This window comes from Bombus bifarius, unplaced genomic scaffold, assembly GCF_011952205.1.
Source record: "Bombus bifarius isolate JDL3187 unplaced genomic scaffold, Bbif_JDL3187 scf7180000008026, whole genome shotgun sequence".
Classification (NCBI taxonomy): domain Eukaryota; kingdom Metazoa; phylum Arthropoda; class Insecta; order Hymenoptera; family Apidae; genus Bombus; species Bombus bifarius.
Genome location: NW_022884399.1, coordinates 363634 through 386476, shown reverse-complemented (window position 1 = coordinate 386476; position 22843 = coordinate 363634). Strand labels below are relative to the sequence as shown.

The following is a 22843-nucleotide window of genomic DNA, read 5'->3' as shown; positions in this document are numbered from 1 at the left end:
GAAATTTACATGGAAATGAATCTTAACTTTTCACATGACAGGTAATCTATTAAAGAAGAAATTCAGGAAAAATTTATTACGGTAATATATCAGGAAAACAACACGTCATATTAATTCGCAGAAAGAACCGGGCAGAAAAGCTGTTCGCCGAAAGGATTTACCATCACCCAATTGTACATAACTCAAACGTTATAGCTTCATTTTTATACATCGGCTTACATCGAAGCACGAAGTAACGACATTGTAACATTTACCGAATTAAACCGGCTCTCTAACACCCATAGCTTCCCTCATCGTAATTTTTTCGTCATACAAACGCTTCCGTTCCCCGCTGTAAATCACAGCGTGGAACGTCGTACGCGTGAACGTTCCTATATTTCATCGCCGATAAAAACTGGACTTATCGAGCGTAGAATAAAAACGAAGAAAGGGGAAAAAGGAAACGAGAGAAAATCACCCAGGGAATTAACATTCGGGTCGTAAAGTAAATCATACGGCGTAAAATTAGGGGCCGTTAAAAACTCCTCCCTTGAAACGTTCGGGCGATACATGGAAAAAATGGCTGGACGATGAAACACGATAAATCCGTGACTTCTAGACCACTCGGATTGCATACACCGTGGATCTAAATTCGTGGTACAAATGAAATCAGACAGATTCTATATGTGAAAGTGAGACGAAAATAATTCCACGTGTACGTGAATTTGTATAATTGCCAATTAACCAAAAATAAACAATTGATAGAATGTTGTCCTATATGCAAAACAAGTTAAAAGTAAAATTGTTTCGTTTAAGGTGAAGAAAATAGCGTTTGAATACGTTTACACGTACTAAAAATTTTTTTAAAAATGAATTTTCTCGGGAACGAGTTTGAACGAATAAATTCTCTTCTACATCTCTGATTTACTTTTGCATACAGAATAACCTCCTATGGATCGTCTATTACTAGTTAAGTATAGTTAAGAATTAGACAAATTCACGCCATAAAATTTCCCTAATTTACACGATCAGTTGAGACCCATAATATAGTGTATACAGTATACATGTTGTCCAGAAGAGCAAATAAAGAAGTTTGAATGCACAACTAACGATATCATCGGCGATTAATGCAATGTTAATTAGCCGTGTCTCGGAATGGGGTGCGTACCGTACCAATTATATCGCGGTTGTATTAGTACTGTTTTTCGTTCAGGCTTCGTGGCCTGTTGCGATCGAAACGCTGCTAAATAATTCAACAATATAGTTGCAGCGTTACCGAGCTAGCGCACGCTGGCTGATAAAGAGTTGAAAATCACGGAACGGGTGGAAAAAGGTGATTTTTTCAGCGGGAAGCCGGCCGCGAGACTATCGATTGCGTCTTGAAACGCGCGTACGACGACACGCGGAGCGGATTACGCCGGAAAGACGCGTCGCGATCGCGTTACCATGCAAACCAACTTAGCACTCTGTCTGTGCGGTGGCATTTTCGATCTTTTAAGGCAGCAGGATGTTGTAAATATTTGTTGTTCGATGGAAAAAAGAGAAGAAGAATAAAAGGGCAACGATTCTTTCGTGGAATGGGGGTCGTGATTAATATTCATTAGAAATGGGGGGAAAAAGACAAAGGAGGGAAATACAATAAAAGGGAAAACAGGGGGGGGCAAACGAGGAAAAGGATAGAGGCGACCACTGAAAGAGGCACTCGCGCGTCGACAATAAAAATGATATCGCGCACAGTATGAAAAGCAAAGGGTGTGACTGCTGGACGACGGAGGTGGTGGTCGTAGTACGAGCATGCAGCTGGCTCGAGAGAGGATGAACGAACCGGGAACTCGCGCGGATTCTCTACGGGTATCTTTAATATCTTTAATCCACACCCCTACGCGGGAACGCTGAAGGAGGAAGTATGCATGTGCACAGGGAGCACCCCGTGCTATACATCGTACAGAGAGCTCGTAGACATGCTCACGGGGGGTGAGCTCCTCTGTGTTTGAGCTACGCAGGCGCGGTTTATCGACTGCCGCATATATATACACGGAAGCAGAGAGAAAGAGAGAAAAGAGCGAGAAAAGCGTTTCGTTTCGTTTCGTTTCGTTTCGTTTCGCAGTAACCCGAACAATTTCTCTGGCCGTGCAGGATCCTCCTCTCTCTTCTCTTTGTTCGTCCACCGTTCGTCTCGGCTCCGGATATTTGTCCGGATTGCAATTGCACGGGGCTTTTTCCTACTCGTTTTCCACCCCCTCGTGGGACACCACGCTTCTCCGCCTTTGCTTTCTTCGGTCGTTCTTCTAATGCTCTCGCCTATTTCCCCTGTTCTTTTTCGGTGTCCTTCTTTGCTACCTCCAACACCACTCTCTCCTCGGTTTTACGCGACGTTTTCCTTCCTCTGGCATCGTCTCGATCTCCGCGTAAAGCAATATTTCACAGAGAATGGACGCGAAGTCCAACCACGAGTTTACGATACTGCGGTAAAATCGTTTCGAGATGCTCGATGACCGATCAAGCGGCGGCATCCTTTCTTGAAATACGAACCGAATAGAGGTAGCTATCTGCTTGGTTTTTTGTCTGAGTCTACGTATATACAGGGTGTTCTGTAAACAGGAGAGGGATGAATAATACGCTTATAAAATATATAATATCATGCGTTCTCTCTTATTTAATATAATAAACACATACGTAGATAAAGATACTAATCTACAAAGGAATCCCTTAATACTCAGACAAATATTCAAACTTAATTTTCTCTAAAACAAAATCACGTGTAAAGAAAAGATGTCTTCCACGTTTTCTGCTTATTTTTTAAATTACCTCTTCCATTTGTATCACTAGTTAAAAGACATTCTATATACATATAGATACAAGCGCGTGTTAGAGGGAATGAGTCGCGAACATTGCGCATCCAGTCCTTTTCTTTCGAGACCATTCGCATCCCCTGGCTCTATCAGGATACCAATTTCGCTCGAGTTGCACGCAGGGCTGATGTCGAGTCTCGTGATTTGCATAATTTTCTGGCAACCACTGGGAAGCATCTTCGAACGGGAGCGCGGATGACTTGGACGACGGGGCTGAATAACGTTTTCGACGGACCTCCTCGTTCTCCCTCAGCGCGCCTGTTGATCGTTTTATGAAAATTTCATGACACGGCCATCGTGACGGGATGGGTCGTTCGACCTCCTCGTAATACCTCTTCGCTCTGTACGCGTTATAATATTCGATCTGAGTTAGAGAGGGTTCATTACGAAAATCGCCGAGGGCGATTGCCGCAATCGTGCGCGCCTTTTCGATTATATCGATATAGGATGGGCCTGTGTAAGGTATAAATCGCGCGGGAAACATCTGTCCTCCGGCGTAGAAATTCCAGCCGCCTTCCGTTCCCTCAAAAATATTGCCCTTCTCCCATGACCACTCGGTAGGACCGGTAAATTAATAGCCGTTCGGTTCGTTAAACGGCGTTAAATCCGAGGGTGTTCGCTGTCGAACCTCTTATTCGAACCTTGTAACGAGTTATCGGGGCCCATTTCGAATCGAGCAGCTGTCTCTCGAAAATGTAAATGTGCCTGGTATTTATTGTTTCCACTCCCTTTTTCTTCTTCCCCGCCTTCTTCTTCTTCTTCTTCTTCTTTTTTCGTTCGTGACCATCGAAGAGAGACCACATGCAGAAATTTTCCTTTCCTCTGAAAACTCTCTCCCTTCGTTATTTTTGTTCATTAAAAATAAGAACTGCCCCTGTCGAAAGGATATGCGTCGTAATTAAGACAACATTAGTAATTAATTATTTTCATTATTAGAATTCTCTCCCGTCTCTCAATTTCACGAAAAAAATATGAAAAATATTAAAAGCTTCAATTTAACTGGATCGAGTTTAATTCGATGGTCATGGAGTGCATTCTATTCTCCAGCTGTCAAGTCGAAGAAGGAAAACCCCTTACGAACAGGTGATAGACCAGGGACCAACAGGTAGGAATCCGGGTCCATCGGTGCGGGTCAAGAAATGCATAAATTAAAGTAGGGGCGCGCGCTAAAGGGTCCACTTCCCTGGCTGAGAACCTGTAATTTATTCTCGACGACTACGTCGTCGTTCAACGAGGCTAAGAGGACTATTCATTAAGACGAGCCAGCGTCTGCTTAAAGCGAGAACCGTTCTCATCTTGGTTTTACCGATTTCGCGGCTCTCGATTTGGGGCTAGTTTTTTCTTTTTTTTTGTTTCTTTTCCTTGGCTCCCTAAGTTTTTTAACTCTCGATAATTTCGTTTGACTTGGAAGTTATACGATTCCTGTGTCTGAATTGGGTTAGGCAAAATAAACTGTTGCTAAACTTTCAGAGATATATATATATCATACTTACGAACCTGTTGGCTCATTCGATGGTCAGAAACTGCTTCAGTGCGGAATTAAAAATTTATGAAATGCGATTAATTTTAGTTAGCTCTTTTGATTTGACTTTAACAATTTTGATTTTGACAATTAAATTTAGAATTTATAGTCTACAATGAAAGAAGAAAGTGCTGTTTATTAACAGTATTTGCTACTAATCATTAATTGCCTATTAATTTGTACATTTTGATAAAATCATATACCGTTACCATAAATTTACTGAAATTTGTACTAAACAATAGTTAAAAAACCATATATTTTTCGAGATATTTAGATGGAACACTCATAATAGCTAGCTCCATATACCAATCGTATAATTCACTTCACATTGACTATCAGCAATGTATCTTAATTTAAAAATTAGTACGAAATAATTACATATTGGCCAGAAAGCATATGAATCAAATCGGCCTATGGGATTATAAGGGTTAATTCTAGTAAATGCAAAATCTGTTTCTGATACAAACGTAACAGTGTATTATAAAGCAAACAGGCTCTGAGAATTATTACGTCTAAAATATCGATAATAATCCATGTGACAAATTAATTCGTTTTTTTTTCTTTTTTTTACTTGATCAATTGAAATAAAGAAATACATACATATGTTTGATGAAATATGCGTGCAAAGACCATTTATCTTCAAGGTATAAGGCATTGTGGTCTATCTATGATCATTTATGGGTCTCTACAAAGAAAGAGGAATTCATCGTATCAATCATACGATGTATCTATCGGTGTCAAAACGATAAACAGAAAGGTTGTCTAAAGATGAAAGAATGCTATGAGATAATCTATGTAGCCTACCTTTAGAGATTAGGTCTAAGGAGACGAGTTCAGCTGTTTCTAAAAATGAACGGTGGATATTTCGAACATTTATTGTAGAACGAAGTTTTGTAATGTCCGACTAACTAAATGGAACCTCTTGTTCCGAACAATTTTTATATTGAGTATTTTTATTAAGAATTATTCTTAGTTAAGTATGTTGTTATTCAATATTTTTATTTACCTTCATGTATACTAAGTGTCTTTAGAACTTGGCATGACCGTTTTTAAAGCTATACCTTTTAACTTTTTAATACTTATTATTGCCGCGTCGTAATATTTTACCATAATATGCCATTTTTGTACCAACAAGCAATCTATTTATAATAATTGCCCCTATTTATTTAGAGTGGGGGAAAAGGTGAACAAAAAAATATTAGAAAAATTGTGACAGACAGTTAGACCTAATTTTCGTTTTTTTTTTTTCTCGCAAAGAAAAGAAATTCCAACCACAAAGGCTTAACTAGGGAAGGGTGTAATAGAGCGAATATTTCAAATGGATGAAACGTGCGATCTGTTTAGCCAGGAAATATCAATAACGGATACCGATCCGTTGTTAGTTTTACACGAATAACAAACAATCCCGATTTCGTGCAAAGTGTCCAATGATATTAACGTTTAATCAGTTAGTGTATACGCTAGATCTAGGGTAATTGCTATACTGGAGCATTTATAACATCGCGTTCTTTCGGTTTCGTGTACACAACGTACGTGGCTCATGCATATTCGCGTTTTAGCGATAAGCAATAACGAGCACCTTTAATTTCGCTATGGATTCGAATAAAGCGAGATAGAAAGGTATTTTCAATTCATAACGACTGTGTTTTCATTTGCATCGTTCTGTTACGTTGTAAGAGTAATAATTAGTTTCTAAATTGCAATTATGTTACGAGTGCAGTACGAGTTGCTGCTCTCCCGATGGAGATCTCGTGAATTTAAAGGGAATTTAATTTCTTTCTTTCACGTTTTGTTCCACTTCATATTGTGATGTCATCGTGAGGTAACAGATTTTAAATTAAAGTGATTAAATGAATATCTAAAATCTTGCATAAATTATAAATTCAAATCAATAACTCTTGTATATCTGCTAAAACATTTATTAATCTTTAAATCGAAATAAAATACTTTTAACTTAATTCGTGCTCGCAATGCGCGACACACTTTATATAATTTAAATGGATTTCATAGTCCATTATAATTCATATCTCTAAATAATCTTCTATCTGTTCAAATGTGAAAAATCAAGAAACTCATAGCACATCACTCATCCATTATACCTACATCAAATTGTAATTTTCCAGTTTGAAATTTTGTGAAAATTTTGCATTTTGCTACAGCAATTCTGTACATGATTATCAACTCAAAACTTTACAACTTTTCTTTCTTTTAAATACAAAGAAATACGTTAGACAAATTACACTGTTCAACAAATTTTTATTTTTTTCCGATTTTGCAAACTTCGGAGACGCGCACTTTTTCCTACAATTTTTTGAACTATACAGGATCCTGCAAACCGTTTTTTCTTCAATGTTACTCAATGCCGGCGTGTAATGATCGCGCGCATTTAGCGGTTTTGTTAGACCGAATGGCAAGCAAGGCAACCGCTAATGTTGAATACCACTGCCACCGCAGCGTGTGTTGTCAAACTGTTTCGTTTTTTTATTGGAATCGGAACATAATTTTCTAGTTTTTCTTGATGCTCTCCTTAGCAAAAATGCCTGTTCTATCGCGTGTTATAGCTAGATTTTGTGCTGAACCTTTAATTTTTGAAATAAACTGAAAAATGTAAGCAAGAAACGATGCATTTTATGTGTTATTTTCACTTTTATCATTATTTAAACATATTCAAATGTTTATAATGCAAAAGCACATAATGCTTGCAAAATTGAAAATTTGCAATCTTTTCTTTTAAATTGATTTTTTCGAAAGCTATAGGTTCTAAGAAAAAACGGCTTGGAGATTCGTATTTAACTTGCAAAAGCGTTCTAAGAAGCAAAATTTCTTTACATATAATAGAATAAATATTAAAAAAATATTAAAAAGTAAATATTACATATAGCAAAGATAAACCATCGAAATTTACGTAAAAATAGTTAAAAAAAGTAAATATAAAAATCTTTGAACAGAATCTGCCTCATCTTTGTAAATTTTGTCATATTAATTCGAAAGAAATTCAAAGACTATGTACACATGTGACAACAGAAGACGCTGAGAAAGCATAATCTTCGAGTAAATTAAATAACTCACGAGTGCCTCGCGTGTCGCATCAATTTGCATCCCGTTATTATTCCAACGGAACGATCAACTTCCGAACAACAATGTTACAAGTTCACGGACCATTAAGCGAGCAAATGAATTTTACGTACAAAGCGCGTCGTATCGCGTATACGTAGAATTTTACCCATCCCGACAACCTAGTTCGAAGTTAGTCGTCGCTTAATGACTTTTCTTTTGACGCGGCAAGAAAATGGAGCGTGTTGTGGATTATCACTCTCGTTCCGCCAAAAATTGCGCTTAATGACTTTTACCGCCGCCTCTGTGGCGACGGAGATGCCCGAATACGAGCCCAAAACGTCTATTACCTCCTTTATATTCGCTGCTGGTCAAAGATTTTCATTTTTACGATGTTATATACCAAAGAATAATTTTACATACAATACATATTTTTTATACTGCGAGACTTTATATACGTAAAACTCACGTAAAAAGCGTTATATACGTAAGAAACACCCTTCTTTTATAAGTATTAGGATTCCTGCTGATCTCATGCAATACATTTCTGATAAAGTACACCAAGTTTGCGATGATCTTCCGTAGGATTTTAGTTGACTAAAAATAACATTTTCATAGAGTATACAAAGATTTTTTGCGGTGAATGTATGTGATATACGCAGTGAACGTGTTAAAGAGCATTCGATGACACTCGAGACGTGTAGGATGAATAGGGATTTTATATAAATTGAGATTGCTGTCTACAAAAATTAGAACCATTCATTGCTCACATAGACAGATGCTTATTTGTCACTAGAAGAGGCGTGAAATGCGGTCATGGAGCATAATGATTCCTCCAATTTGGTAAATTGAGCCGACTGCGTTTCTTTTATATTTGTGGAGCTGAAACTGGAAGTTTTTTTTTTAGGACGAGAGAGAAAGAAACTTATGAGGACAAAAAAAATGAAAAATTTTCTAGAACGTTACGATTGTACCGTGTGATTAATAAACTGCGAATATTTGTATAAATTAATATCTTTGCGAATTATAACAATGAAGGAGATGAAATCTAAATAGAACAGGATTTGTACACATGTTGCCAAACCAGATCTTGATTATTGTACGTTGCAAAATACTCTACGTTCTTATAATTTCATATCTAAACTAATTCTTCAATTTATGGAGATATTCTGTTTACATCGAGAGCTCATCGGGGCAATGCTTCCGCTTTGACAAAATGTTAAACATCGATTTCTTTACTTTAGATTGACATCGCAGTGATAGGTAAACGATACTGTATCTAGGACAAGTTAATGGAATAATCTGCTGGAAGATGTCCAAATTTTCTTACAATTAAAAACAGAAACTTTTCACATTATCCAAAAAAATTTCATAAAATAAAGAAAATAAATTCTCCGTGTCTTAATCTCCATCCTTGTTACCTACATAATGAAAATGGTGTTATATTTTAGCTTCTATTCTTTGAACAAATTTGTTAATACATCGTATGATCATCGTGTCCCAGAAACTAATCCGAATAAAAAAATTCTTGTCGCTCGAACAAGGAACACGTCGATCTATTAATGAAACGTCGATAAAGCGAAAATAATACGCTCACAGAGATCCAAGGTGTATTAGAAGTAAAAAGTGAATTAACTCTAAAAGTTCTACAAAACACTGAAAAATAATTCTTCTGACAATTTTTTCTTCCACTATTCACTTTATAAAAAATATTATTTACCATTTATTTTATCTTGAATCCACGTTTCTGATTGTATCTCGGGACCACCCTATCGTAAAAACCAAGCTCAACAGGACAGAAAACTTGTTATCGTTCCAACGAGAAGCCAGTCGGTCTCTTGAAATCGGTATCGAAATTGGTATATGCACCAACGATAAAGGAAAGTTGGATATAGTGTTCAGAGCGCGAAAAGCCTGTAGCTCGTGTAGCTCATAGCCATCGCTGCGGGGTGTAGCCTGCACCACCCTGCGGTTAGCCAAGAGCTGGTATGAGTTTGGCTCATCTTCAGTTCAGTTTCGGAGCCACCAAGGCTGGAACGAGATGAGTTGGAAACGGAAAAGAGTGGAGGGGATCCCTGTAAATTGAATGACTTGCCCCGTTATATGTTGCCCTCACCGGTTTTCTTTGCTTTATACCATTCTCAGAAATTGGCCAGAACCCGCGCTCAGATTCCATTATAGACAAGAAGTCAACGCACAACCTAGCCAGCTCGTTCGATGCCATTTCCGTATGTATTATGCATGGCCCAGACAAATTTCGTTATCCGTGGGCAGATAAGAAAACGCCGTCATTTATTATTTATTTCCCCTCTATCGGTAAACGGGAAAAATCCCCGATCCGGTCGCGACTACTGAATATTTTAAGGTGCTTTTCACGGGGAAAAATGGGAACTAAAGAGGACAACCATAACACGAAATGCAAATTATTAGACGTATCTAGAAGCTTTGATTATGTGAAAAGCCATTTACCGTTCGATCGTGGATACGTTCTTAATGCGTCGATTGAATATTGAAAACGAGACCTTTTGTCCCGAGGGCTTATGACACTTTTAACCGGTTTCGTTATATCAGTTCGCTGAAATCAACCGCTCGAAATTGATCGCTCTTTAAGCGCGATTTAGACGAACGATTTCCCGGCAATTTTATTCGTTTTTAATTGAAATTTTAACGCCGAGAATTAAAAGGGGATGGAAAGTCGCTTTGATACGAAAAATGGCAAATTTTTGGTGTATTTAAAGATCACAAAGGGAAAGTACGATGAGCATTTTTTTGTGTTTTATAGGAGAGAAATTTTTATATTCGATATATTGTCAATCAAACATGTATTATCAAAATCCATTTCCTGTTTGATTTTCAGGTTGAATGTATTCTTTCATTGCCCTTTTGATTTATAAAAGACAAAAATCCTTAAAAAGGATTTTTACCTTAAAAACGTTTTCATCGTCAACAAAGTTAATTTGCTATCGCATGTCTGTGGTATTGGTTTCGAATTAATAATAGAATCATCCAAATATATAACGCTAATAATATTTATCGTATTCGATACTGAAAGCATTAACGTACACAGAATGGAAATTTGATCTGTACTTTTCCAATAGAAAGATAGAAAATTTCTGATTAACAAGTTGAGTGCCGCGCTATTTTCATCCGATTTTTAGCTCAAGCTACCTGCACCGCTAATGGTAATCTATCACTCTATCACTTGGTTTACATGCGCTGAAAACATCGGTGGTTTGAATCGAAAGTTCAGCGTGGCCTATATATGTACACCTCACGCAATACTAAACGTATTGAAAACAAAACTTGGTCAAATCGAATTAAATAATATGAACCACTTTTTAAATTGTAAAATAGAGACTGGCAGTTGTGTTTTTAAATGTAGGAGGATCTTATTAAGATACAGTCTCAAGATGTTGTTAAACCACGTAAATGTGCCAAAACTATCGTACATCTCCACGGCGGAGCCAAGTTTTATAAGCTATTCTAAGCAATCTGATGTTTGCCCGAAGTTACGAATTGTATCATGCGAACTCGACAACTGTAACAGCTAAGTTTCGCCACTCAGGTCTCGGTACAGTAACGGTCCAGTCTTTTTGCAAAACTTGCTCAAGAAAGGTCTTATCTTTGGCAAATAGCGCGCCCAGTAGAGTCGTTGTAATTAAACTTGTTATTAACGTACTCCTGTAGCAACATTAATGGAAAGAAATACTTCGCTTATTCCCCTAAAATAAGTGTGACGTTCGACTTGATATACATAGCTTGATTTACAAATAAGAAATTGAAATTCATAATGATGTAGCGTGATATAAGATAACGTTTTAAGTATATCAATTATATTCGTACTGTGGATGTTTATGCAATATCATATTTTTATGAACGTAACTAAATAAGCGTAACTTCAATAGAGATTTAGTGCACTCACTCGATATTATAACAACTTCTTTATTCTACACGTGTTATATATTTTTGCATGTTATGTACATTCGATGCATTCTCGTACTTTTCCATGAATTTTCCATAAATGCATAAACATCCTTAGTCTAGTAAATTAATCTAAACGCAGTAATTAGATCTCATAGAACACAACAGAACGCGTTTAAAGGTATCTCAGAGAGCAACAACTAAAATAAACTAATCGAACGAAGCAATAAAACGCTATAAGGAGGTACCTAGCCCGTCGTTGAAAGCCATGTAATACGGACCTAATTTCACGGAAGCGACCAACACAAATATTTTCCCCAGGCAAGGATCGTTTCGGCTAATACAGCAGCCCTTCACCCTTATCGTCCTCTGCTCGTAGACAAGTGTTGTTTATCAGACTGATGTCACTTATAGCGATGGCCAGAAAGCCCGAATTTCGAGGTAATCACGCTCCCCTTGATCCGGGCTTCGCGGGCACCCATCGGTTTCACCCTCGTCTTCACGACTTTCGTCGTCTTCCTCCATACCCTGCGAAGATATCCTCGCTTCGTGGAAAATCCGCTGTCTGGTCCAGCTACGACTCGATAGCTAGGACGAGAACGAAAAAGAGGAGAAAGAGAAAAAACCAGCGACTGATTTTCCGGAGAAAATAACGCTCGACCTGCCATACGGGATATTACATACTGCGGATGTTAACGTTCACCCCTGTTATATTTTTGTTCTCTCTTCTTTTTTCCCCATTCTTTTTTCTTTCTTTCTCTTTTGTTTTTTTCTTTCTTTTTCTTTTTTTTTGCTGCCGCGAGGTCGCGGGTGCTGGGAGAGGGAGCAGAAACAGAGAACGGGGGATATATAGCTCTGTCAGATAGCGGAATGCTGTAAATCTGTGCATTATACATGACAGCGAGATCAGCGCCATTTGTTATTCCGGGCTAGAGAGAAAGGGGGTGCAGGGCGCAGAAAAGGGGACGTGAAAAATTATTGGCACGGCCAGCACTTACCGAAACGAGACGTTTTCGGATTCGCCGGTTGAACCACTTGCCAGGGGACTAGTTACGGAATTGAAATTATCGACGATGGCCACGCGTTAATGTTTCGTGGTGGTGGTCGCCGACGATGACCTCGCGACCGCGTTCCTACGAAATGCTCCTTTTGTGAAACGCGATTCCTTTTGTCCGCGACATCCTGCAACGCCGAGTGAATCAAAGTGTTTGAACGCCCGTGGTTAGATCTTTGTGTTGGCCTCTCTAGTCTTTTTTCTTTTCTTTTTTTATTTATTCAATGGGTCAATGCTGGGGGGCTGATCGTTTCGATGTAAACGTTGAATCAGATTCCGTAGGAATGGATTTCTTTGGTCCATTTTAAACGCCTCGATCAGCTTTCGAGGTTTTGGGATTCGATATTATGGTAATGATATTATAATTCGTAATTTTAATAACTTTAGTATCTAGACACTGTACTGACAACTTTTACTTTGTCGCACTGTGATTCTGACGTATTCAAGTATTATGATTTTGATACATTTTCACGATGATGAAAGAAAATGTTTAATCGCAAATTGCATTAATGCATATGGTCTACTTGGGAAGAGTATAATTTTATTTTACTGAAATCGTATTTTACTGAAATAAACGATAATGTTTCGAAACTGTAGATAAAATATACACAGAATTCGTTTGATGCATTAATAAGTTCAAAATATATCCATATATTTATGATGATAATTCAATATTTCACATACTCTACTAAACTTTGTTTTCAGAGTACTTGGTTCCATTATTCCATCATTATTGTAGTTTGTTATGCGACTCTACATTGTAGGTTAAAAATAACGGCAATTCTCTACTTCTGAAGAGTCGGTAGAAGACTAGTCAGAAAATATTCATCGAATCAATGAAATGGCTCTGGACTTGAAGTTGTAGGCTGGGTTGAAGTAACTTTCAAAGTTAGAAACCTTTGCGATATTACTAACAATAAGAAGATTTACAATGGATGCAAAACAACCAGTTTGTCTATATTTCCAAGTATCTTTAAAATAGACATCGTGGAAAAAAGATTAAGCATTTTCCTAGTTTAGAAGATTGATTTAAAAAGTTAAAAAATTTGTTATAATTATACGAACAATAAATATCTCATTCTATAAAAGAAAATTGATCGGAATAAATAAATATTTCTATTTATTTCGATTTACTGTTTAACCGCAAGTATAATAATAAAGATATAAATGTTCAAATAGACGTTCATTGATTTAATTAAACTCGCATAATTAGTTTTAGATCATCGTTGTTCCCCAGCATCCAGCGAATTCGGTCTTGGAAAGTAAATATTCAATAATTCTCGTGCAATTTCCGTAGTTATCTCGTTCCATAACTATTTATCACTCTCAAGCGTTCGTAATCAAATTAAAAGCGTTCTACCAGCAAAATTCAGATTAAAAGCTGCTCGTTGGCTCGATTAGGCGTCAGGCGTCCCTGACATCCGCTGATCGCCATTATTTCTCAACGCCGAACTTACATCGATAACTTCTCGAAATTCAAACACGTAACACGTTACCACCACAAGGCTTCCACAATTTTGGTGCTTCTTTCGTTTTCGTATACACCACGCTTTTCATTTTTAATTTAATCCTCGACTTTCTAACTTCTCAGTCGCAAAGTGTTTTCTATAGTTCCCTCGGTTAAAGTACACATTAGAGCATGTTTATTCTAGCGTTAAAAATGTTTTCAACGTAAATGTAAATGCCGGTGACCGCAGGTTGACTTGATCAAAAGCGAATCGCGACTAAAGAAATATTCAGAGACACTGTCAGAAGAACCCGCTTAACCGCGCGTCCTCGAGGAAACTCAAACCGTTCTATCGCTAAAAGGCTACCTCTGAAAGAAAGAAAAAGAAAAAACTGGCCGAGCAATTCGAGCAAATTTCGCGTTCGGTTTTCCCAGTTATTCCCGATGATGAGTACTCGAACGAACAACTTTACAGCTCTGTATTCGCCATGTACACGCGCGCGTTCACACACCGTCGAGATAATAAAAACGACCGGTCGAATAAAGTTTTTATCGGCTTGTTAATTTTCGAAGCGGCCGCGGCAACGAGGCTCACGCGATTCGCTTTTGAAACTATTCCTCGCTGCTTATCATTGTTCCTTTCGCGCCGTATTCCCCACGAGGGACTAATGTTATTTATTCTGCAGTGCATGGAAAAAAGTTAACACACAAATGCTTCGCTATTCTGCGTAAATACCAACATACATATGTACATACATACACACACGTGTACGATGTATTATACACGACGGAGTAGCCGGACGCAACGCTGGACGGGCAAAATCTGAACACGAATTGAACATGCAGGTGTCCGTAAATAAACTCGTTGCATCGAGTTTGTTGCGGCGAACCGTTGGAACGTGAAGGGTGGTTACGCTTTCGCGGCTTGTTCGCCCGCTACAAAGCCTCGTCCGTGGACCGGGGCTTTTTATTTCGCGAAACTGTTTAGCCCGGTCCCAACGCCTCCGGTCGGGGAATATCGTTTACATAATTACAACGGCCAACCAGCGAGCGCGCCAACCGGAAGAGCCGCTCTTCCACAGCCTGCGTGTATGTATTATATTGCGGACCAGTATGCAATAACGAAAGGAGGAAAGGTTATTTTAAGTGCAACAACTTACGCGCAACCATTAAAGGTTATAGGTCTCTATTCAATATTAAAGCACTGGCTCTCGTGGTATGGTAGACAACGTTCCTATTACACAATAGCAAAGAACGACAATCACGTTGGAAGGTGGACGTTGCTGGGGATGGGACGGAAGTTAGCGAGTTGCGATTCAAACATAAGCAATCGTGGGAAAACGTCTTTATCCGAGGGAAAGTATAGGAAAACGGCGACTATGGCTATAGAAAGTTGAGTGGTCGCGTAACTCGAAACTTTCGCGGACTTAGGGTACGATTCTAAGGTTCTTTTAGTTCTCGTATGCGACTATGTATACGTGTGGTGAGCTGGCCTTCTGGCATTGGACCAATGACATGTTGTTGAATTCATTTTATAAAGGGAGAGACAGGCCAGCCAGTTTCTACGTGGACTGTTTCCAATAGGCGCGATTCGATCGTCGGTGGATAAAAAAAAAAAAGGAAAATTGATTCGATGTTTAGCATATTGAGAATGCTCGACGTGCTTCGAATGGATAAAATGGCGGAGGCGTTGGTTATAACCGGCCTGTAGTACTCGTGCTATTTTTTCCCTTTTTTTCATGTAGTTGGTCAAGCTGTTTAAGTGTCTCTGGACGCTATTATCTCGTTGATGGCAGCGCAGTGGGGGGAAATACACGGAATGGCAATGAGAATGAGAAATTTATGAGCAAAAGTCGAATGTGTACTTATATATAATTTAATAACTCTATAAACGTGCATACCATGATATTGATTTGCTGATGGTAATCAATATTAAGATACCGTTGTGCCGATCCCATTTTCCTTCGTTTACGTTACGGTACTACCTATTTTATTACAGTACCATGACTCCGTTTATACGCTCTCTCTCTCACACACACACACACATACACACTCTCACTCCATCTCTCTTTCTCTCTGTATATACATAAGCTGGATTTCTATTACTTTTCTTAGAATTTGCGCCTGTAATTTGTGAACCGTATCTCGGGTAATTTGAATCAGCGCTGGAACGAAGCACGATCTCTTCATCTTACAAAGAGCATAATTTTCTCTCGCGCAGCATATCGCTGAAAGTAATGACAAAACAACGTTAGATATATTTAAAACACCGATTTAAAATGATTAAAAATACAAGAAATTATTCAGTTCCTTTTTTATTTTCATTTATTTGTGTATTTTTTTCTGTATTAAACTCAGTCAGTTTTGTGTAAAATGTTCTCCGGCATCAAATCTGCAAAACTGTCGGCTACACGCGTTGTCAATCCCACGCAGTGTCATGAACTGTTTTCTATATATAAACACTCTGTTAATGTAGATGTTTTTAATAAAATGATATTATAAATAAAAGAAAAATTCACAAAGCTTTTAACACGATCTTTGGCAAGAATAACATTTTTTGCACTATTCTCTTTTCCTTTTTCATTTCACACCTATATAGATACATTATACGATAACATTCCCTAATTAAACCTTCATTGTTTCATAAATTGCAGGCGTTTATTTTGATATTACCATTTGTATGAGATTTTTTGCCATGTTTCTCTGAATATTCATTTCAAATGGGGTAGTTACGTTACAGTCTACAAGCTGCAACATAATATGTGAGACTCATTTGGAAATTGTATCTGGCAATTGAAAACTATCATTTTTGCTTTCCAGTAACTTGCGTTCGCTTATCTGTGGCAGCAGGTGTTCCAAATGACCACCATGTATTTTAACAAGTCTTATTCTTTTAACATATCCAGCTGTTACTAGAATTTGCTGGCAGCCTTGTTTAATTCGTTACAAGACTCTCTCCTGATTATTAATGAAAGCTGTTGCAGATAACGCGTCTAAAATAGGGTCAACGACTAAAATTCTGCTGAATTATTTCTTACAAAATAACTGAATAACAAAATTATAGAAATTTGTAAATGTTTAATATCTTTAATGTTTAAAATTTGCTAATAATTTTCTATCAGTCATTCGCTTTATATCTCCTTTAAGGGGTCTTTCAAAAATATTTATATTCAGATTGATTTTATCTTATTAATTGGTTGAAAATATAGCCCTTTTTAGTAACTACTTAATGAAATTACGTGGAAATTATTGAATGGGAAAGTCCTTCGAGTTGGGTTGTTTCCCCGGCAACCATGAAAGAAAAATAATGACTTGTTTCGAATTTACGATGTCTACCGTGATTACAAGTTCAGCCGAGTTTTACGTCTCTGTGCTTTGCCAGCGGACAATGGCAGCCTCGACAAACACTCGTTTCAATTACATACAAACATGTTAGAGCTTGATTGAGCCAGAGATATTTTAAAGTGAATTTTTTTTTTTTTTTTTTTATTAGCAATCTGACGTTACCGCGACTATATAGAATTTATATTTTATACATTAATTAGCAGTTTAAATTTTAGGTTCGGTAGAAAACAGGGGGAATGTAAGATACAGAAGATAAGTGTAAAAACAAGGCCACTTTTTTTGCAAAAACGTCGAAATAAATTACTACTATGTAGTAGTAGAAACGACTTTACTTTTACTAAAAAATTTACTTTGAATTTATTACCTACGTCTACTTGAATTTTATTTTGTTGATTTATTTACTATATTATTGTTTTATTACAATGTTACAGGGCAGTTCCAGTCGAGGAGGAGTTCATATGGAATGGCATCACGTGGACCGTCGACGACGACGCTGCCAACCGCGATAGCGTTGGCCGTCGCGATGTCAGTGATGGCAAACGGTCTTTGTCCAACGCAATGCCACTGCGACGACGAGAGCTTGCACGCGTCCTGTGCTTACGCGAGCCTCGAGGTCGTTCCGATCCAATTGAACCCGGAGATCAGACACTTGGATCTGTCCAACAATCGTGTCGGCAATATTCACCTGTCGTTCGGTTTCTACGGTAACCTGGAAACGCTTGATCTCACGTCGAACGCTATCCACACGTTGGGCTCGGACAATTTCGTCTTCCAAAAGAATCTGGTCACATTGAACGTAAGCGGTAACGCCGTCAGAGCCTTGGCCAAGAATTCCTTGCAAGGTTTAGATTCTTTAAAGGAATTAAACTTAGCCAGCAACAATATCTCCGACATGGACGAGCAAGCGTTCAAAACCACCAGTGAACTAGAAATCTTGAATCTAAGCGACAACTCGATCACCAGTTTGCCAGAAGGATTATTAAAGAATCTGCACAAAATCCGCACGTTGATCTTGCACGGCAACTTTCTGTTAGAAATCCCCACCGACAATTTAGCTCTGGCTCCGAGCTTGGAGAACGTCGACCTATCCGACAATTTGATCCAGGAGCTTGACAGGGACTCGTTGCCGTCGTTGCCCTTATTAGTATCGTTAAACCTGGCGAACAACGTTATCAGGAATATCGCTGACGACGCGTTCGATCGACTACCTGACCTACTGCACCTAGATCTGTCCGGAAACAATCTGACATCCGTACCCACGTCCGCACTGGCTAGGCTGAACGTTTTATCGAACCTGATTCTTAGTCGTAATCCACTAGGTACTTTAGAAGCCGGTGGATTTCGCAATCTATTTGAGCTAAGAAGTCTGGAGCTGAACGATTGCACGATCATTAGCGTGCACGCGCGAGCGTTCGCTGACAACGTGAACCTGGAACGAATCTCGTTGGATGGTAATCGAGGTTTGAAAGAGCTGCCAGCAAGGGTTCTCTATAGCGCCAGATATCTGAAATGGGTCTCTCTACGTCGATGCAGCCTGTCGACCCTGCAGCCCACGCAATTCCCTGTGGACGGCCTGTCGTCTCTTCGCGTCGGTGGCAATCCCCTGGTCTGCAATTGCTCTGTGCACTGGCTGTGGAACGTTATCAGAGCGGAAGAGCGGCGGAACGAGTCGAGGCTCGAGTTAGATACCCACGATATCGTCTGTACCGACGAGGAATTCGCCGGGAAAGCCCTAATCGCTCTGTCGGAGGGTTCGTTGCGGTGTCGGCTCAATCCTCTCTATCTGTCGTTGTCAGTAGTCGGTTGTGTAGCCGCGACGGCGACTATTATGGCGCTGATAGCGCATGTGACGCGGTCCAAGAGGAAGAAACGTCTGGCGTACGCGGCGCCCAATCGACCGGAATTCCTTGTCTACGTGGGCAGGAACAACGACGAACTGGACAAGAATGCGGAATCGTACAGTAGACGGCTGTTGGCTCGGAACGAGGACACCCCGTACGATACTCCACGCGGGAAGCCGGGACAAAGAAGCCCGCAACCGCAGGATACGAACATCTACGAGACGCCTAGGTACACCAGACCGACGACTAATCGTCGCGATACTGGCACCGATCCGACGTTTACCAGGCAGGCGGAAGAGGGTGTATACGCGGTGGCTGACGTTACCGATCTTCGCGACGAACCACCGGAAGTGCTGTCGCTTTATCGCATGCAGAGCCCCGCGGCTCCCAGATCGAACGTTCACCGACTGGACTATGGTTATGACTACGAGTACGATTACGATTACGAACCGCCGCTTCCTCAAAAACCTCACGTGGTGTTCGTTTGAGAGAACGGCAGCGTCTTAACGCTGCCCGATCTGTGAGAACAGAGATGGTTCTCAACCCTCTGGAGATTACCGAGATCCGTAACACGAAGAAACCGAGCCGCTAGCTCTTCGTTCAGGGAGAAGATACTTTCCGAATCCCACGGAGAAGATTCATAGAGGAAATGGATTACCTAGTGACGCGTGCTAGTTTCGTCTTGTACTTCGGTCACGTCCGGGGATTACGGAAGAAATTCCAGTAGCGACAGTCTCGCGCGCTAGATCTATCGTTGTTGCGAGCTAGCAGAGAACAGAGGGAGGGAGGAGGGTACTTTGGACAAGACCTTAATAGGGCTGGATCTATTCTGACTGATTGGCCAAGATCAAACGTGATACGGTAATCCTTCCTTCACCGAAAGTATCGATTCTGTCGTCCGTAAGAGGTATGCATGGAGTCGTGGCATACTCTCTCTTTCTCTCTCTCTCTCTCTCTCTCTCTCTCTCTTTCTCTCTGTCTGATCCTTCTCTCTGTCCGATGAAATTTAACGCGTTGCTCGCGGATGGTAGATCGGTTGAAATCATTCGACTACGGATATACTATACCCACCATAGGATCTTCAGCATCATCAAGAGAATAGCATTCCATCGTCCATCGCGCAGAAACGGGGACAGATGGTGGACTAGACTCGTGGTGGACGAGCTGAAAATGAAATGTCTTCCGAGAGATAGTCGCGCCGCTGGAGAACAGCAGAATGCATTTTGGCTGGGGGAACGCAATCTGACTCGGAATGTAAATTGTACGGCGCATAAACGTGGCCACCGTTGTATTACACAGGGACTGGGAATAGGGAGGCTACGGGAACGTATTTATTTTCACGGATTGCGTCGGATTCCGTTGGTTCAGTGCAAATGCTGGGCGCCGTGTTCCGAGGCGGGCGTTCATTTCGCATTTAAACGTAGTGACAAATCAAATCAAAGCAGCGTCTCGTTAGTCCGTTTAAACCCTCCCTAGACTAGCATCCCAAGATTACTCTTCCTCTCTCACTCGCGTCTTCACCAAACGTGTATCTGTCTGTCCCTTTCTTAACCCTAATTTCGCTTTTCCCCTCTTTGTTCGTTCGTCATTCCTTCAACTGTCTGTCTATCTTCGTCCACGTTTCCCGTTCGAACAACTGTCCGCGTCCTTTAGAGGAACATTGACAAGATTTTTGCGAGACGGTCGGCTACCTCAAGCACAAGCGATTTACATAAGCAAGAAACGAGTTGAAAGAATGAAGGATCGCTGGGCGTCGTTAAATCCGCGTTCCTTCATCCTTTCGTTCGCTGTTTCTTTATCTTTCTCTTATCTGTCTTTATATCTTTGTATAAGGCGTATACACACACTTACAGATACGTGTATTAACGAACACACACGCGAAGCATAACCACACGTTAAAACATACACCGAAGGGAGCAAAAGACACAATGTTAGAATTCGTAAAAACTGGACGGTTCCTTTTTCCTTTCCGCTTGAACCCGCTGAAGTCGAGTGAAGAGGGCCGTTTTCAGATGAACATTGTAAATTGAAGCAATAATAGACGCGACCTTTACCGTTAGGAAACACATTACGATCGCACCGAGGTATATTTAGACACGAGAATTTCACGTTTATACAGACTTAAGCGTACTATATATATATATATATATATATATATATATATATATATATATATATAGTGATGATATATATAAATGATATATATATATTTATTTATTAATTTATGATGTTAAGTTTGGAAAAGATGTTACGTTTTGAATACGAGAAAAAAAATATACTTGATGCATCAACAAGAACATGCGTACGTATCCATCACGAAGCATCGATCGAACTTTCGAATTCGTGTATCAATGTGTACGAGTATGCTTTCAATCGTAAGTAACTGGACCTATAATAATAATCGTAATAGATTTTATTTATTCGTCCTGCATCGTTTATTATCACAGGTTAATTGCTATATTTAATTTAAACCTAAAAAATATAAAATATATAAAACAGAAAAGAAATTGGCAGAAGATATCTAAGTTAAGAAGCAATCCATTTTGGAATGTAAATTCGTTTAAACTATTGAAATTATCCTAAACTTATTAAGTGTCCAGCGACTTATGGAGGGAAATATATTTTTTATTTACATAAATGTACATTGTGCACCCAGAAAATCGTAATTCGTGACACGTAATGTGTCGCAAGGATTATTACGCGGACTCCGTTAGTACGATGATCTGGATAACTCGGCCGTATGCGTATTGCCGTCGTTGTGCGCGTCCTCGAAACGCAACGCGTCTAGAAATTTAATGGAATATCGAATTCCTGCTGATTAAAGTCTCCAAGCGCGATGGCTCCTCGAAGGAGAAGGTTGAAAGTTAAATATTCAATTCGCCACGGTAAACCTTCGCCCGAGCCTTCGTTCGCTCGCTCGAAAACCTCGGATTGCTGTAAGATTTCGGGAATAACAATTCCATCGGAATAATAGCGCCTCGATTCGCGGAACGAGGTCAGAGCGAACGGTATTATTCTCTTAGAATGTCACGTCCGATTGGCTTAGGCGATTTTTTATTATGTTTATCTTCTATCTAAATATCAGGATTAAATGGATGGTAGATTAAATCGATTGTTTCGAGTTAATTAAGTTTTATTTAAGAATAACTTTATTTTAATAATACATACATAAATTCAATTACTTAAGAATTTAAGATGCCTTGTGAGAAAAATGAAAAGTCATTCGATTTTAACAAAATAGATAAAATTCGATTGTTGAAACTTAAAAGTTAATTCGTTTTATATTTAATTACACCTTCTTATCAAAACTATAGCTTTACAATAATTTAGTGAAATAATCCAAGTATTAGTATGCAAACGTAAATATATGAATTTATTATTTAAAATCGCGTGTGTGTATCATTTCGTGGAAGGCTATAGCGGTTAAGCCATATTTACGTTTATAGGATCGATACAAAAGTTATTTTGGTAATAACAATTTACCATAGGCTTATTATTTTGTGAAAAATATCTACGATCGTCATTCTCCTTTTTCGCGATACATTTATCCTTAAACCTCTCAGGGCGCAATGTAAACCAATATCTCACGCTTTCCTTAAAACCTGATTTCAAGGGGTCCGTAAGTAGTAAAAACGATTTTTATCAGACCCGTATAGAGTCCATCGATCGAGAGTTAAATTCTCGATGGAATAACCTCCGTATGAAATAAACTCGCATAAAACTTGAAAACCCTGACACACCAGGATACGAAACGGAATCCAAAAGCAAAAGAACTGCCAACGATAAATAATAACCGTATTCCATTGAAGTTCACTACAAAGCTTTGAC

At 39.2% G+C, this 22843-nt stretch overlaps 1 protein-coding gene across 1 annotated transcript in view; it reads left to right on the top strand.

Annotated features, from left to right (window-relative positions):
* The window catches only part of LOC117207225 (carboxypeptidase N subunit 2-like), a 30154-nt gene extending 9406 nt beyond the window's left edge, over positions 1 to 20748 (top strand). Inside the window, exon 2 of the mRNA XM_033447205.1 lies at positions 17606 to 20748. Within this exon, the coding sequence (XP_033303096.1) occupies positions 17638 to 19503 (1866 nt within the window). The 5' untranslated portion in view covers positions 17606 to 17637 and the 3' untranslated portion in view covers positions 19504 to 20748. The remainder of the gene's footprint in view (positions 1 to 17605) is intronic.
* The last annotated feature ends 2095 nt before the right edge of the window (positions 20749 to 22843 follow it).